The sequence below is a fragment of the Montipora capricornis genome, chromosome 2 (assembly GCF_036669925.1).
Source record: "Montipora capricornis isolate CH-2021 chromosome 2, ASM3666992v2, whole genome shotgun sequence".
NCBI classification, from domain to species: Eukaryota; Metazoa; Cnidaria; class Anthozoa; order Scleractinia; family Acroporidae; genus Montipora; species Montipora capricornis.
In genome coordinates, this window is record NC_090884.1 from 47,850,351 (window position 1) to 47,865,350 (window position 15,000).

The following is a 15,000-nucleotide window of genomic DNA, read 5'->3' on the forward strand; positions in this document are numbered from 1 at the left end:
CTCCATTAGAGATGGTTAGTATAAAAATCTGGGAGACGCCGCTGTCCTAAGGCGCGAAATGTTCTTTTCCGGTTGCCGTCCGCGTCTCAAAAACCCACGACGTGCTTAAGCTACCTTTAAATTCCCTACAGTTCGCGCACCCCGCTTCAGCTTAAGGCAGACGTTTTTCAACTGCTTCTTTGTTGAAACGCAGGAGCTATTACCAGACGTGTCAGTAAGAAGGTAACTTGAGGGAAGACAGCTTCTTTGAGCCTGCGTCCTACATCAACCGAATACGATGTTTTCTAGGTTAAACTTTTTCAAGAATCTTTAACCAATTGAAAATGGACGATTGATTCCAACAGAACACGATCCAAAGACCTATTGTTTTGATTTAAACGGGCTTTCTCATCAGGTGAAGAGTTGTCCTTGTTTACTCAGCTGAGTAAACCAATCATGGAGTGTATCTAATAGCAGAGAGGGTTACACTTCAACCCGTTCAATAGTGTAGTGTAATAATAAATTGGGTTGCTTGTGAAAATAAAGGTACGCTGGGAAATCAACATGGCGTGCGGTCTCCTCGTGTGGTAGCGGTTTAGTAGAATGCGAACTCATGATCCAGGCATTAACAAAACACAAATAGGATGCTTTAAACTAAAAACATTTTGATTTGATTGCAGTCCTTCCAGTACACGCATTGAGTAACTTTGATTTATTAATAATTGCATTCCACAATTTCTAGCGTACGAGAACTGCGCCGAGATTTACAAGTCTGGGTACGGAAAGGAAACTGGAGTTTACAAAATCGATCCGGATGGTCGTGGGGCGTTTGATGTGTTATGTGATCAGGAAACTGACGGAGGAGGTTGGACAGTGTTTCAGAAAAGGCAAGACGGCACTGTAGGTTTCTACAGAGGTTGGGATGCCTACAAAAGGGGGTTTGGATATCTGAAGGGCGAATTTTGGATTGGACTGGACAAAATTCATCGCCTAACGACCAACGGCAACAATAAGCTTCGAATTGATCTGAAGCTTCATAGCGAAGTTGCGTATGCAGCATATAGCTTTTTCGCTGTTCAAAACGAGGCGGACAACTACAAGTTAATGGTTGGAGATTACTCAGGTAATTCCATTTTTCCTTCGTTAAGTTCGATGTATCAGCCGACGATTCACAAACATGAAGATAAGGTTAAACATTTCGCATACTTAGAAGCTATTTGGATTTCCTTCGAGGGTTCTTTTTCGCGGGATGTTTAAAGGACTCTATTCAGGCACCGATTTGAGCACGCGCACTTGGTCTTAACGGAGTATGGGGCACGGGTTCCGAGTCTGAACGCGGCTTTGAACTTTATTCAAGAAATCGCCTCTATGAGGAATTTTAAAACACTGCTTCGAAGCGAGCATCTTGTCAACCGATCAGTAATGCAGGAAACAAGAAACTGTTAGAGAATGCTGCACAATGTCAATACTTGCAAACAGTAGGTGAATTTGCCGGTTCCACTTGAGTTTCTTCATATCTGTCCCGCCTTTTCAGTCGCCGTAAGTTCAATTCAACCAAACTAACGTGAACAAAATGACTAAACAGCGAATCAGCAAAATTTCATCATCATCATAATCATCACCATTGTTGTTATTATCATTAAAAATACAGATGAAAAGTATGCAAATATAATCATTCACCCTTTTTATGTAATGCCGGTACGACTGAATTAAAGCAATACAATGCACTAGTATGCCAGCTTTAGTTCTGTTCAATAAAGTAAATTTTTGTTAGCCCAGCTGACTAAAGTAACCTCAGGGCTTTGATCAAATGCCCCAGGGGTTTGTTGCTTCCGTAGGGAATGAGTCTGAAGCGAACGAACGAGGCAGCTCTTTAATTGGGAGAAGAAAACATTTTTGTTCGAAACTAAAGAAACTGTGGTCAAACGCGTAAGGAATTGTGGTTAAAGCGAATGGAGGAATTAAGATTTGCGGTATGATCTTGTGTACAAGCAAATTGCTCATTACATGGATTAGAACAGAAGCTTGCGGCTTGCTCTGTTTTTGAGTCTTCTGGTTCATTTTTGCTTCTTTGATGCTTTCTTTATCCGTTTATATAAACTTCATCGCAGCCAACTATTTAGGTAAACTAGTTTAATTAAAAGATGTCTGTTTTGAGCCGGCGATTAATTAATTAACAAGGATGCGGCATTTCATTGAGAAAATACGGTATATTTTCTTCTTATAGAGCGGGTACCTTGTGCAGGCCCACTCACTCATTTATTCGCTTGCTCACTTTCTTACTTACACCTTCATATATATTTATTATATGGAGGAGAGTGTTTACTGGGAACCAAACCACTCGTAGATTCCATACTCCACTACATCCGGGACCCGAGTGGCGTATTTTCCGTATGTCACCTTTGTGAGTGTCGTATCGTTCAATGACGTCACGATTCCCGCCTTTTTTTCCCGCCTTATTTTATAAAGCCCAGCCGTATTTGTAAAACTTGACTACTTTGAAATACAATAAAATCGGAAATATTCAATGTTTAGTCTCCATATGATAAAAAGAACATTACACGTTGGCTTGAAGATATGAATTTTATGTTCTCGTGGCAAGAACAATATCTCACTCGTTCGCTTCGCTCACTCGTGAGATATTGTTCTTGCCACTCGAACATAAAATTCATATCTTCTCGTCACCGTGTAATATCCTCTGTATATTTTTTTCTCAGGCACAGCAGGTGACTCTCTTGAGTATCATCGTGGTCAAGGATTTACCACCAGCGATCGGGATAATGACAATCACATAACTCCATCGGTCAATTGCGCTGCCGAGTACAGAGGTGGTTGGTGGTACAATGGTTGTCATATGTCCAATCTCAATGGGTTGTATCTTAACGGCACGAAACTCGAGTTGAGTTCGCAAGGAATGGCTTGGCACTCATGGAAAAACGGCTTTGTCTCCGTTACAAGGACTGAAATGAAATTACGACCAAACAATTGGTGAACCACCTTATTATAGGAAATTAACGCTCCATAGTAGTAAGTTATTGGAAATTAACTCGACTTAAATTAACGCGAATTTAATGTAAAACGACTTTCGAGTAAAGAAAATTAACGCGAAGGAGGAGAAAAGTGGACACCGAGAACCCGCCTAAGAACTGACACTGTCATCTGTGTAACTAACTAACTACCTCATGTGGTGGGCAGGATTTCCGAGTTTGCTTATTTGTTTGTTTCATTTTTTACGTAGTTAGGTAGTTAATGGATGTCCGCAAGTAGTTTACACTCTGTGTAAGCTAGGCTTTTGACACATTAATAAAGTCTTTATAATTATTTATTATTATTCATAGGGTTGCGTTTGCCCAGTGATGTAAGCAAACTGTTTCCTAAACTTGTGTTTGGACACACTCCATTGACTTTTCCTTGGGTGGTGTCACGTTCGTCTAAAAGACGAACCCAATGTACCAAGCCCGTGCTCCTAAAGGAAATGTATTGAGAAGAAATTCATGCAAAAGGGCTTACACGAGGGTGCTTGGCTAAGGGAAAGAAAGTCGTAACGGGAGGAGAAGTTGCCAAAGTTATGGTTGCAATATATAAGTTTCGGAAAAGAAGTAGTAATTTGTGAAAGATACGAAAAAATGAACACCAATTACTTCGCATCTTTTACTGATAAAAAAATGTTAACACGATGTTTTCCAATGTATTCTGTAAAATTAAAGGATTTAGTCGGATGTGGCTTCAGGACGGCGATCTATGCTCAAAAACTTCAGTGTTCCTTGTATTCTATCGCAGAACTCTTCATACGATTCATGGGTAATCTCTAGCTGAAGGTCACTCTTCTCCAGCTCTGTCGGATTCAAGTCCGGACTCACTAGTGGGAGCGGCATTTTTAAAAGCCGAGTTCTGACTGACAGCGAGCCATAGCTTCCCGGGCCAAAAGCTATTATAGCGTCCTGGTCTGTGTTCGTAGCCTCTGCCAAATGCTGACTAAAGAGATGCAGTTTGCATGTTTCGTTTTTCCGACTTTAGCTTAATTTTCTCTTCATCAGGTTTTTTCTTTTTGAACATCAAATTGTTCATCAGATTTTTTTCAAGGGAATGCTTACTGTCACAAAATAATGAGTTCTTGGGGATTGAAGCTTGTCGGCATTGCAATTTTTTTAAGAGCACCGCCCAACAAACCTATCCGGCTCCAGCTGCACTTCATCTTTTTCCAACTGAGTGCGTTTCCGCACCCAGCTTTTGGACATTCCATAGTCGACGGGAGTAAATTGTGTAATTTGCGCCACGCTATGCACCTCTCGTGATCGGCTATAAAGACAATTTCCAGATGTTCAAATCTCTCAGTTTGCTGACGGTATTACTTCGGTTGCCATATTGATTATTTCAAAGACACAGTTTGGTTCAAAAGAACAGAAACGTAAAACGATGTCAACTGCAGTGAACGTGTGCATGAGAGTGTGTCATAAAGGAGGCACCAATCAGAAGGAGACGTGGTACACTCTCCTGTGCAATGTATTTGTAAGTGTGCAGCACGGGGGGGGGGGGGGGGGAAGAAGAGAAAGCAGATCACAAATAAGCCTAAACAGGTGTCTTTAAGGTTAGCATTATCAATTAATAAAGGGAACGGGTTGTTTCAAGTAAATTAAAACAAGATCTCTGACCTGTAACCTCGGTTTGGTAGATGATGGTCCCGGTGTCACAGTGATATGGGCATCCCCCGCGGGGATGCCCATGTCAGTGTGACACCGGCATCAGCGGTGTATGTAAGGACCGATTTACACGATACGATGATTTTGTCGCATGCGACAAGCTCACGACAGGCCCACGAAAGGACTTACGATTGTCGCAGCGTTTTAAAACATGTTTTAAAATGCTACGACATTTTTTCTGACGTACACAACAATTGTAAATCATGTCGTGGGCCTGTCGTAAGCTGTCGTCGCATGCGACAAAGTCGCACCGTGTAAATCGGCCCTAATAGACCTCTTTAGCTTGTGCGTTTTTTTTCCCATTTCAGACCACGTGATGTTACTCTAGGGAAAAGTTTCTTTCAATTGTCGTCTTATGCACGTGCATATGTATGCATAACGTATGAAAAAACAAAAGAAAAATTCCCTTGGGGACATCACGTGGTCTGAAATGGGAAAACAAAACGTACAAGCTAAAGAGGTCTATTACTTATCATTGTTATGTAAATTGTCAACCAGAATTTACCTAAATAAATATCATTCTCAAGGTAACATAATCGAATTTGGGGGGGGGGGGGGGGAAGTGAAGAGGAATAATCGGGTGTTCATCATTACATTATTCCTGGTCGAAAATTTTCGTTATTCCATTATTCCAGTAGAAAATAAGTCATTATTCCGTTGCAAAAATCTTCTTACTCCGGTCGACAAATCGATTATGCCATAAAATGTCGTTACTTTCGTTAGTCTCATTACATTATTCCTCTTTATTCCCCCCTCCCCTCCCCTCCCCACCCGAATAAATGACAGAAAAGGACCAAGTGGGATCTGGAATATAAGAAGGGAAAAAGGAATAGAAGAGGAGGCTGGGACGAAAAGGAGCAATCACGGTGTGAGCTATGGCGGTAAAGAAAAGGAAGAAAGATCGAGGGAGATAGCTACAATGGGAGAGAGCGGGAGAGAGAACGAAGTCCATTTTTCTTCATCCCTTAAGTACAAATTAGCCATATAAATAGTGTGGGTAACAACCATCTTAATTTACTACTACCTGCTATACAATCTATAATAATATCATCTCTGTCTAGCGGTACACTCCCGACTCAGCTGAAGATCTCGCAGGTCAAACCAAAGCTTAAAAAGAATGATCTGGACAAAAATTTATACTCAAACTATCGACCTATAGCTAATATAGCCTTCGTAAGCAAAGTGATTGAAAAAATCGTTGCAAGCCAAGTACATGCTTACCTACGAGATGCTAAGCTGTTCCCTACACTACAATCAGCTTACCGTCAGTACCACTCCACTGAAACGGCTATGATTAAAGTCACTAATGATATCTTAAGAGCTATTGATGACTACTCTGATGTGATACTTGTTTTACTCGATCTCTCGGCGGCGTTTGACACTCTTGATCATCAAATTCTGCTGTCTCGTCTGAAGTCCTATTTTGGTTTTACTGGAAGTGTACTACAATGGTTTCGATCGTATCTTACTAATCGCTCTCAAAAAGTTCGGTGAAGTTGCATCTTCCTTGAAGCAACTGGAATTTGGTGTGCCGCAGTATATGTCATCTCTAGACATGGCTTGGATTGTATGATTTATGCCGACGATACACAACTATACATAGCCGTCAACCCAAAAAAGCCGTCATCAGAACTGGATAGACTTAGCAGCTGTGTAGAAGATGTCATCAAATGGAATACAGACAACTTTCCTCTAGTAACCCAACAAAGACTGAAGTAATGCATCTTACTTCACGCTTCATCAAAAATCATAGTCCTCCTCTCCAGTTTCTGATATCTGGTGATACTACCATAAACCATAAAACCATCTGAACAAGTACGAGACCTCGGAGTGATTCTAGATAAACATATGAACATGACACTCCATATCAATGACACTTGTAAGAAAATTTTGCTGTCTATAAAATCCATTGGTCGTATAAGAAAGTATGTCTCTCAAGAAAGTTTAAAGAAACTGGTCCATGCACTAGTGTTATCTCGCTTAGACTACGCTAACAGTCTGCTATTTGGAACTGCCCGTTCTGACCTGGACAAATTAGAGAGAACAATGAACTCTGCTGCACGACTGATTACAGGAATTAAGGAATATGAACATATATCTGATGCACTACGTAATCTACACTAGTTACCCATCGAGTGTAGAATTAAATTTAAGATTTTGTTAATGGTATGCGAGTCCTTGAATGGTCTGGCACCGGATTACTTATCTGCACATATAGATGTTCGTCGACCTACCCGCTCTCTTCGATCGTTTGACAAGTTACTGCTTAATGTTCCAAAGATAAATACAGTTACTTATGGCCAACGTGCTTTCTCCTACGTAGCAGCAACACTCTGGAACTCTATACCGGACAATATTAGAAACTCTGCAACAGTTGAAATATTTAAAACCAGACTCAAAACATTTCTCTTTAAAGAAGCATATAATTCATTTAATTGAACTTTTCCTTTAATTATGATTTACTTCCTTATAATATGTATATATGTATATAATATTTTTGTAAACGCATCGAGATTTTTAGATGCGTAATAAGCAAGTACATTATTATTATTATTATTATTATTATTATTATTCATGAATTTGTTTTATTCTTTCTTTCTGATTATTTATTGTCTCATGCTGTTTTATGGATGAACTTTCTGATGACAAATTTAAGACGCTATGACTTTTTATAATTTGTATTTTTATCTTGTTATTACGAATCTTCAGCTAACATTATTATTATTATTATTATTATTATTTTTATCATAATATTCGATACGCTTGGGTATGCGTATTGTTCTACAGAACATTAGCGTGAACGCATTATTAATTTATTCTGCATGTACGCACGCAAAGAAATTTCTCAAGTGGATGATCTTGGCACCGCCATGAGGCGAAGTTTTTGAAGATCTTTGAAGTGAAGGCCGCATAGCAATGTACAACACCATCGCTATGATTAGGACTTTCTTTGACCGCTGCTGGAGTGTTTGCGGCATAGACCGCATTCATAAATGGCGGTGAAGAAATTATTCTTTTGTCTTTGTGTTAATCATCCTCACTAGCCTCGCTTTGGAACAAATTTTTTTTGAATTTTGTTGGCGCTAACGAGGCCAGTGAGGATGATTAGCATGAAGACAAAAGAATGATTACTTAAACGCCATTTATGAATACGGTCTATTGCTGATGCTTTTCGGCTCCTTCTCTTGTCGTGCTGCCGAGTCGTGCCCCTGGAACTTGCCACGCATTCAACATTACATGATACGCTGTTCAACATTTGTGGAATCGTGTGTCACTTGCTAAGAACACTGAAGCGGTTATTAGGTGGGTAGCCTACGTGCAGCCTTGTCCTAATCTCGTACCCAGATCTCCCACGGTATACGGAAGGGAGATCTGGTAAAGTTCGATTTCGAGCATGCTCAGTGCCAGCGAGGCCCGAAATACGTAACGAAATACGGGCTTTTCTATCACTGCGCATGTTCGTACTCTCTGTTGTGATTTTGGGTCATTTTGTGGAATAAACATGGATTTCGAGAGTATTCTGGAAGAGATTCTTTTGGGTAGAGGACAAGGAAACCTTAAACTTAAGGCGAAACAGAAAGAAGCGCCACAGGGGATTGTTTTTGAACGGTCGAGATTGTTAGATTGTCGGAGCAACTGCAGAATCACTAAAACCAGTGCTTAGGCTTAATCAATAAACGAGTGCTATTTTCTTCACACAATCTCGTGAAAAGTGTAGTTAACCAAACCGTAAATTGAAAGCGAAAATGTTAAAGAGTGCTTAGACCTAATCACTGCTATTTTCTTGACACGATCTCGTGAAAATGTAGTTAATGTAACCGTAAAATTCACAATTGATCACTACTTAATTTGCGAGTCACGCTTTAAGAACGAGAAATACTGTTTTGAATAAATTACATACTTCAACTTGAATTTATTAGTTTCTGCGCACCGCGTAGCAAGCTACGCAGAACTTTATTCGAGTGGCAGGGTACGTAGGGCTTTCGTCGGTACCATTTACAGAAACGTCACAAATTTTTAAAATGATTTCCTCAGTTGTTTCCTCAACTGTAAAGCTTTTCCAGCGTCGGAAAAAACAAAACTTTCCTCCGCACAACTGACATTTATTCAAAACAGCACATGAGCTTGCTAAAACCAAACCTTCACTAAGTGCCCTGCGAAATAAGCCAATCGGAGCGTAGATTGCATTGCCGCAACTTTTTTTTTAGTAGCCAATGAAAAATGGTGTACTGTCGAACTTTTCCAGATTTCACATTTCCAGTGACAGAGTGAGATCTGGGTACGAGATTAGCCTTCCGAGGAAAAACGGGAGATTGGAGACCGAAAATGGCAGTTTCTGGAGCTCGCAATAATTTTGAAGGGGAACACAGATTGGAACGACGTGACAACATTCTGGATGAAACGCAAACCAGCCAAGATACTATCGATCAAGCTCGAATGTTGTCTGTAGATGACATTCCTGAGGATACCACTTACGGAAGAACTGATGAACTCTGCCGACGTTTGGGCGCCGAAAACGCTAAAAGTGTAACAATCCCACGAATCATTCTGGCAGTCTTCGCTGGAGTTGTAATTGTTTTTTTCTTTGTGTCTGTTGCTTTGCTGACTTTAATATTGCTTAAGATAAGACCTCAAAACGTTTCCCCTTCAAGATCGTTAACAAGAGGTATGCTGACATGTTTAATTTTAATTTGGTTTTATGTTTAGTATTGAAAGGAACGATCGAGAAAAATATTAGAGGTTGCCAACCGACAAACGTTGAGTTGAACGGTTTCTCTCAACGGCCAGATGATGTTATTTTGTTCTCTCATTTATTTAGCACATTTTATATTCTCCTTAATTAATGATCTCATTGGGCCATTCCATTTTTTATCCGCACCCCCCCTATTGAGGGCCTATTTTTTCTGGGGGGGAGGGGGGGTCTTTAAAGGCCGTTTCTGAGGGGGTAACTGTGTCGGCACCTTTGATCTTTGAATAAATTCTGAAGGGGGAGTGTGTCGGCACTTTGATCTTCTTTTCTTAGGGGGTCAAAAGTTTACTTTTCCGAGGGGGTGAAATGTAAAGTACCTCAATAGGGGGGGTGCGGATAAAAAATGGAATGGCCCATTGTGCAAACTCATGCCGCAATTTGCAGTTTCCCATTGACTAATGATCTGTGGAGGCACAATCTGCCAGCCAGCGAGGCACGTTGACTCGCGTTTCAGTATAAGCACCCATTTTAAATAGCGCTGATAAACAATATTTAAGTCTAAGCACCCATTTTAAAACGATTAGCTTTCAACAGGAGCCCCATTACCGTAATGGGCTCCTGCTTTCAATAACTGCATGGCTCGCATGTTTTTGTTCATGTTTCGCTGGCTTCCATATGAATTAATTTTTTGACACTCCAATGATCGAGTGTGCACAATGTGCGAGCCATGGCTACGAGTCATGCATTCCAACATGGCGAGCCGTCATTCTCGTCACCAGAGCCTCGAATCGACACAAGGCTCTGGGAAACTCTGTGTGGGAGACATGCGCTGTAGGGTTCTTATAGCCAAAAATTGGCTATTTCAACCTTATGGCCCCTGCTCACTCCTCGTGCTAACATGAATGCACCAATTAGAGACGCTTTTGATTGTTCTTCACGAAAATCAATTTGAGGACACTTCGTTTCAGGGTTTCAGAGCTCTTCTCTCCCTCGGTCAAGAGAAGAGCTCTGGGGTCGAGAATGGGCGAGCCATGCGAGTTACACAGTTATTGAAAGGTAATTGTTTTAAAATGGGCGCTTAGACTTAAATACTGTTCCTTAGCGCTATTTGAAATGGGTGCTTAGACTTAAAGGCGATGACTGGCATGGCAGTTTCTCAAGACCCCAATGATTTATTTTTAACAAGTTAACAACTGGTACATCGCGATCGATTACAAAAGACATGTCCAATTTAACGATGGGACCGTTCGCAATGTACCAATCTGTACATAGCAGAACTGTTTGTTCTTCATATGTATCACTTACTACTCGATGAACATAGTTATAGAAGCGTCCGATCTCCGTATCTTTTCTGGCATTTATTTGTAAAAACCATTTTGATGAAGGGCTGTTTATAACCGCAATAGACCACTGGAACTACAATCTTGGACAAAATTGTTGAGAAAACTCTGCTTTTGGACTAAATTCCGATCACAAGTATGAAAAAGAAGCTCTCTTTTTGCCCCCAACCCCCCTGATCAATGTTGCTAGACGAAACAAAGCATGTCGAACCGGGGCTTATCAACATTGGTTGTAGGGGGGAGAGGGATGGCAAATAGTGTGCGATATTGAGGACGTAGTGCTCAAAATAACCCCTGTTTTTAATATTCTCAACCCTTTTTGTCCAAGATTGTAGCTTGCAATGAAGGCCAATGAGGTGGAATATATTAAAAAGTATTTGCATTTGAAAAGGTTCCCCCGCATATGCATTAGCCTCCATTGCAAGCTAGTTCCAGTCCAATACTAAGAATATGAATATGGTCTATTAGTAACTTCTGTAGGGTGCACTGGGGCTGGTTCAGTGATGAGAGCACTCGCCTCCCACCAATGTGGCTTGGGTTCGATTTCCAGACCCGGCGTCACATGTGGGTTGAGTTTGTTGGTTCTCTATTCTGCACTGAGAGATTTTTCTTCAGGTACTCCGGTTTTCCCCTCTCCTAACAAAAAGCCAACATTTGATTTGATTTTTGTTAATTTGTTGATTTCAGTTTACAGTGTATAAAAACGTACCCAATAAGTGCTCCAGCGCTAGAACGACGAGACACTCAAATAAAGTTTCCTTTCCTTTCCTTTCCTTTCTGCATGAGCCGGCAAGTCCCAATGCTGACGGTATTTCTGCGTGACGATCTTTTTGGTGTGGACTGCGCAACGATTACATTTTACATTGAAGTGTTTTATTTTTTAGATCAACTGGTCTCAGAAATGCTGAAAGATCTCAATACGAATGAAAGCAGACTTCTTCTGGAAGTAACTATTCTGGAAGAGTTAGCTGAAATAAAAGAGGCCGTCACAGTACTGAGGAAAAATGTAACTGCAGGTGCAAAGGATATGTTGTCAGAAGTGAAAACCCCTCTCAAGGAACTGAATGAGGACGTAAACTCATTCCGAGGAAATATTACTTCCATTCTTAGTGGGAATATTCTATTCTCAAACGTCACAGATTCATTGACTGAATTAACGAATGCCCTTAAAACTCTGAGAGAAAGAGTAACTGCGGTGCTTATCAAAAATAGAAAATCGCTGGCTGACATTAAGGAAGATATAAAAGAAATCAAGAAAACACTGAGCAGCAGGGCAAATGAAACTTCATGTTGTTTTGGTGTCACCATTTTGTACTTGTCTCTATTTCTTTTGGTATACCAGATCACCGTGGCGATGGTTACATAATTAATTGTGCCGGACAGGGCTTAAAAACGGCTGGACATGCGCACTAAGACTCAGGCTTCCTCCCGCCATTCGATTTTCAAAATGGCGGACGACGAATGCAAATTTGACACGTCATTGTAACGGCCATTTCCAACGTCTTGCTCGCCCAAGGCCTTCAACTCCAAAGTGAATGAAAGGCACGATTGTTCAGTGCTGCCGTTTTGATCATGATGGCAGACATCGAAACGGTGATTTCATAACTATCAAGCAATCGACACAGCTCTCTTGAAGAGAATCTTTCACCGTTTCAGAATTTGCTCAAGGTACAGTTTTGCCGTGAACTAAGGGCGTTTCGATTTCTCTAAGCACAGGAAATTAGGGTATTGAATAACCAGTTATGATTCTTGTGACCATTGTATGTGCTTTCGGAATCATAATGTTGCTTTGCTCAGGCTTTGTCATGTCATCATATGATTCTGTCAGGCACTCGAATCATAACCCTGATGTTTTAAGGCTTGAAGGAACCGTCTGTGGAATCATCACCCAGAATTTATGATTTGGAGGAATCATTGTTATGATGCCCTGAAGCTACTTAGCATCATCTGAAGAATCATAACCCATCACGCTTTGTGCAAAAATCATACTACATGTTTTCTGATGTACAGGAAATCATTTGTGGAATCATAACTTTGATTATGGCAGTGAAGGAAATTGTACTTTCAGTGTCATTCAGCAAAATAGTGGTTCAGATCGACCACTAATTAAAGCAGCTGTGATTGTTGTTGTTTTTTTTTTTGCAAAAAAACCCAGTCAACTTGTATTCAAAGTTTTCTTATTTTTTCCATTTTCATGTTTGTTGCAACAGTTCTATTATTTGCAGAGCCATACCTGCTCATGTAAAAGTAATCCTTGCATACAAAGTGTTAAGAAAAATATTAGCAAACCAAAATGACCTTAAATCTGGACGCATCAAAAGATCATTAAAACGCAACAACTTGAACACAGTTTCATGCTAACAAATAGTAGTCCTTTATTTATATTACTCATGTGACTCATCAATATCCATGTAAACATGTATGTTACAGACTTCTATTCAAACATAACATTTTTTTGTTGGCCTGTCAAGATTAAAAGATCTAATGAGCCACAGAAAATACCAAGTGTACATAAACATTTGGTGCTGATGTTTAATAAGTCAATTAGTCAACATTTACATCAGATCTGTAAAATTCACTATCACGTTGCATTTGTAGATGTGATAAAGATCAGACACACGCATTTGTCATCTGTCACTTAAGGACAGTGCCTACTAATTCAAAGGTGTTTTTGCCCCGGTTTTTGATTATGCAGGAAACCTAGATCTTGACAAGTGTCATTGAAATCCAAAAGAAAATTGAGGGTAGCCATGCATTTTCTAATATAATTGTTGAATAATATGAAATACAAAGTAATGTATGGCGTTCTTTCTCAAATTTCTCAAATTGAAGCTTAATTATCTCTCAAAAATGCATGGTTACCCCCAATTTTCTTTTTGGATACCAAGAGTACTTACTACGGATAGTTTTAAACTGCACAAAAATATCACTGTATTAGTATCACCCAACTAGTGGACTAATGCAAATGCTGCATTTTGATTGGCTACGCTACTAGAGGACTATTAGTAATAGTCCTCGAGTAGTGAAAAGCGTGACATTTTCTTTCGTTTTATTCCCAAATAAATATTTCTTCAACTTGCATTTGCTAACTTTATTAAAGCCTTTTCTGTCCGACTATTTGTGTGATTCTAAAACAGTAATTATTAGACCCTTCGCCCTCAAGGGCCACGGGTCAATAACCCATTTGACTTCGCCTCACGGGCTATTGACCAGTAGTCCTTGCGGGATAGGGGTCTAATTGTTAATTAGTGAGCATCACCGATAGAAAATCTGAGTATCTCGAGATGAACAGAATGTATGCGCAATAACAATAGTTAAGGCACCGTCCTTAAAATAATTTAAAATCAGCACAATATTGATATCAAACTCCCAAATCTACATACTCAGTCTGGTAATTTACAGTTAACATTGTTAATATCATATTCCATCTAATAGTTCAGCAAGGAACAAACAACTGTATCACTGTATTGGTAAGCATCATTGATAGGAAACCTGAGTATCTCAAGATGCGCAGAATGTATGCACAATAACAATAGTAGGCACTGTCCTTAATTACATTTTGATCCCGCAGTGGGCATGCAAGAGGGATGGGTCTATTCCTAATTATGTCAGAGACTGCTTTCCAATGCAAGAATTTGTCTTTAATAAAAACAGTACACAAAGCAGTTTGTGATGGTAAATTAGAAAGATAGTAATTTGCCGAAAGCATGTATATAACAATAAGGGATCAAGTGACAAAATATTAATTTTGCAAAGTTAACAAAGGAAACATGTGACGATGAAATTGATCTAAACAATTAAATTATTTTGCAAGGATGGAATCGTCATTTTTGTTTTGTTTTGGTTACGAAGTCATCCACCTGCATGTCATGTTGCTGTCTTTGTTAACTTCACAGATGACTTTAGAGAAGGCGAAACATGACCTCTTGTCATTAGTTTTTGTCATAAAATTTAAGAAGTGATCACATAATTTCTTATACAATGTGGATGAGATGTCAACACTTATAATATTTTTCTAAGGCTACAAATACCGGTAATTGAACCTGCATGCCTTCTTTATGGGATTGAGGGGGCAGAAAAATTCCAAATTGCAATCAAAAATCATGTGATTACTTTCCAGTTATCTAGTCATTAAAGTCACCGTCAAACAAAAAGTTGTCAAGGAATGAAATATGATCTGGTGACTCAAAATCGATTGTTGTTGAAGAACGGATGGCCCCTGCAGTAGCCATTAAATCTCGATGTTCTCGTGAATGGCCTAAACTGGTACAGGTAGCCACTCCTCTAGACG

The 15,000-nt window shown here is 39.8% G+C and overlaps 3 protein-coding genes across 7 annotated transcripts in view; 2 read left to right on the forward strand and 1 right to left on the reverse strand.

The window, feature by feature from the left end:
- Positions 1 to 3,640, forward strand: part of LOC138038068 (fibrinogen C domain-containing protein 1-like) — a 9,479-nt gene extending 5,839 nt beyond the window's left edge. For 2 of the 3 annotated variants that reach the window (XM_068883888.1, XM_068883889.1), the window contains 2 exons: positions 722 to 1,102; positions 2,697 to 3,640. In XM_068883888.1, coding sequence (XP_068739989.1) covers positions 722 to 1,102; positions 2,697 to 2,971 — 656 coding nt within the window. In that variant the 3' untranslated portion in view covers positions 2,972 to 3,640. The remainder of the gene's footprint in view (positions 1 to 721; positions 1,103 to 2,696) is intronic. The other variant, XM_068883887.1, reaches the window with a different exon arrangement.
- A 5,339-nt stretch (positions 3,641 to 8,979) lies between these two features.
- Positions 8,980 to 13,383, forward strand: LOC138024786 (uncharacterized). Its single transcript, XM_068871975.1, has 2 exons — positions 8,980 to 9,345; positions 11,594 to 13,383. The coding sequence occupies exons 1-2, from the start codon at positions 9,006 to 9,008 to the stop codon at positions 12,073 to 12,075; spliced, it is 822 nt and encodes a 273-aa protein (XP_068728076.1). The 5' UTR covers positions 8,980 to 9,005; the 3' UTR covers positions 12,076 to 13,383.
- A 141-nt stretch (positions 13,384 to 13,524) lies between these two features.
- Positions 13,525 to 15,000, reverse strand: part of LOC138024760 (uncharacterized) — an 11,468-nt gene continuing 9,992 nt past the window's right edge. For all 3 annotated transcript variants that reach the window (XM_068871965.1, XM_068871960.1, XM_068871954.1), the window contains one exon: positions 13,525 to 15,000. This exon is cut by the window's right edge and continues 469 nt beyond it. In XM_068871965.1, the coding sequence (XP_068728066.1) occupies positions 14,834 to 15,000 (167 nt within the window). In that variant the 3' untranslated portion in view covers positions 13,525 to 14,833.

Excerpts from the sequence above, each read along its gene's own strand:
- LOC138024786 (XM_068871975.1), top strand. The coding sequence starts at position 9,006 with ATGGCAGTTTCTGGAGCTCGCAATAATTTTGAAGGGGAACACAGATTG. Across the intron at positions 9,346-11,593 it reads TTCAAGATCGTTAACAAGAG|ATCAACTGGTCTCAGAAATG; the intron begins GTATGCTGACAT and ends TTTATTTTTTAG.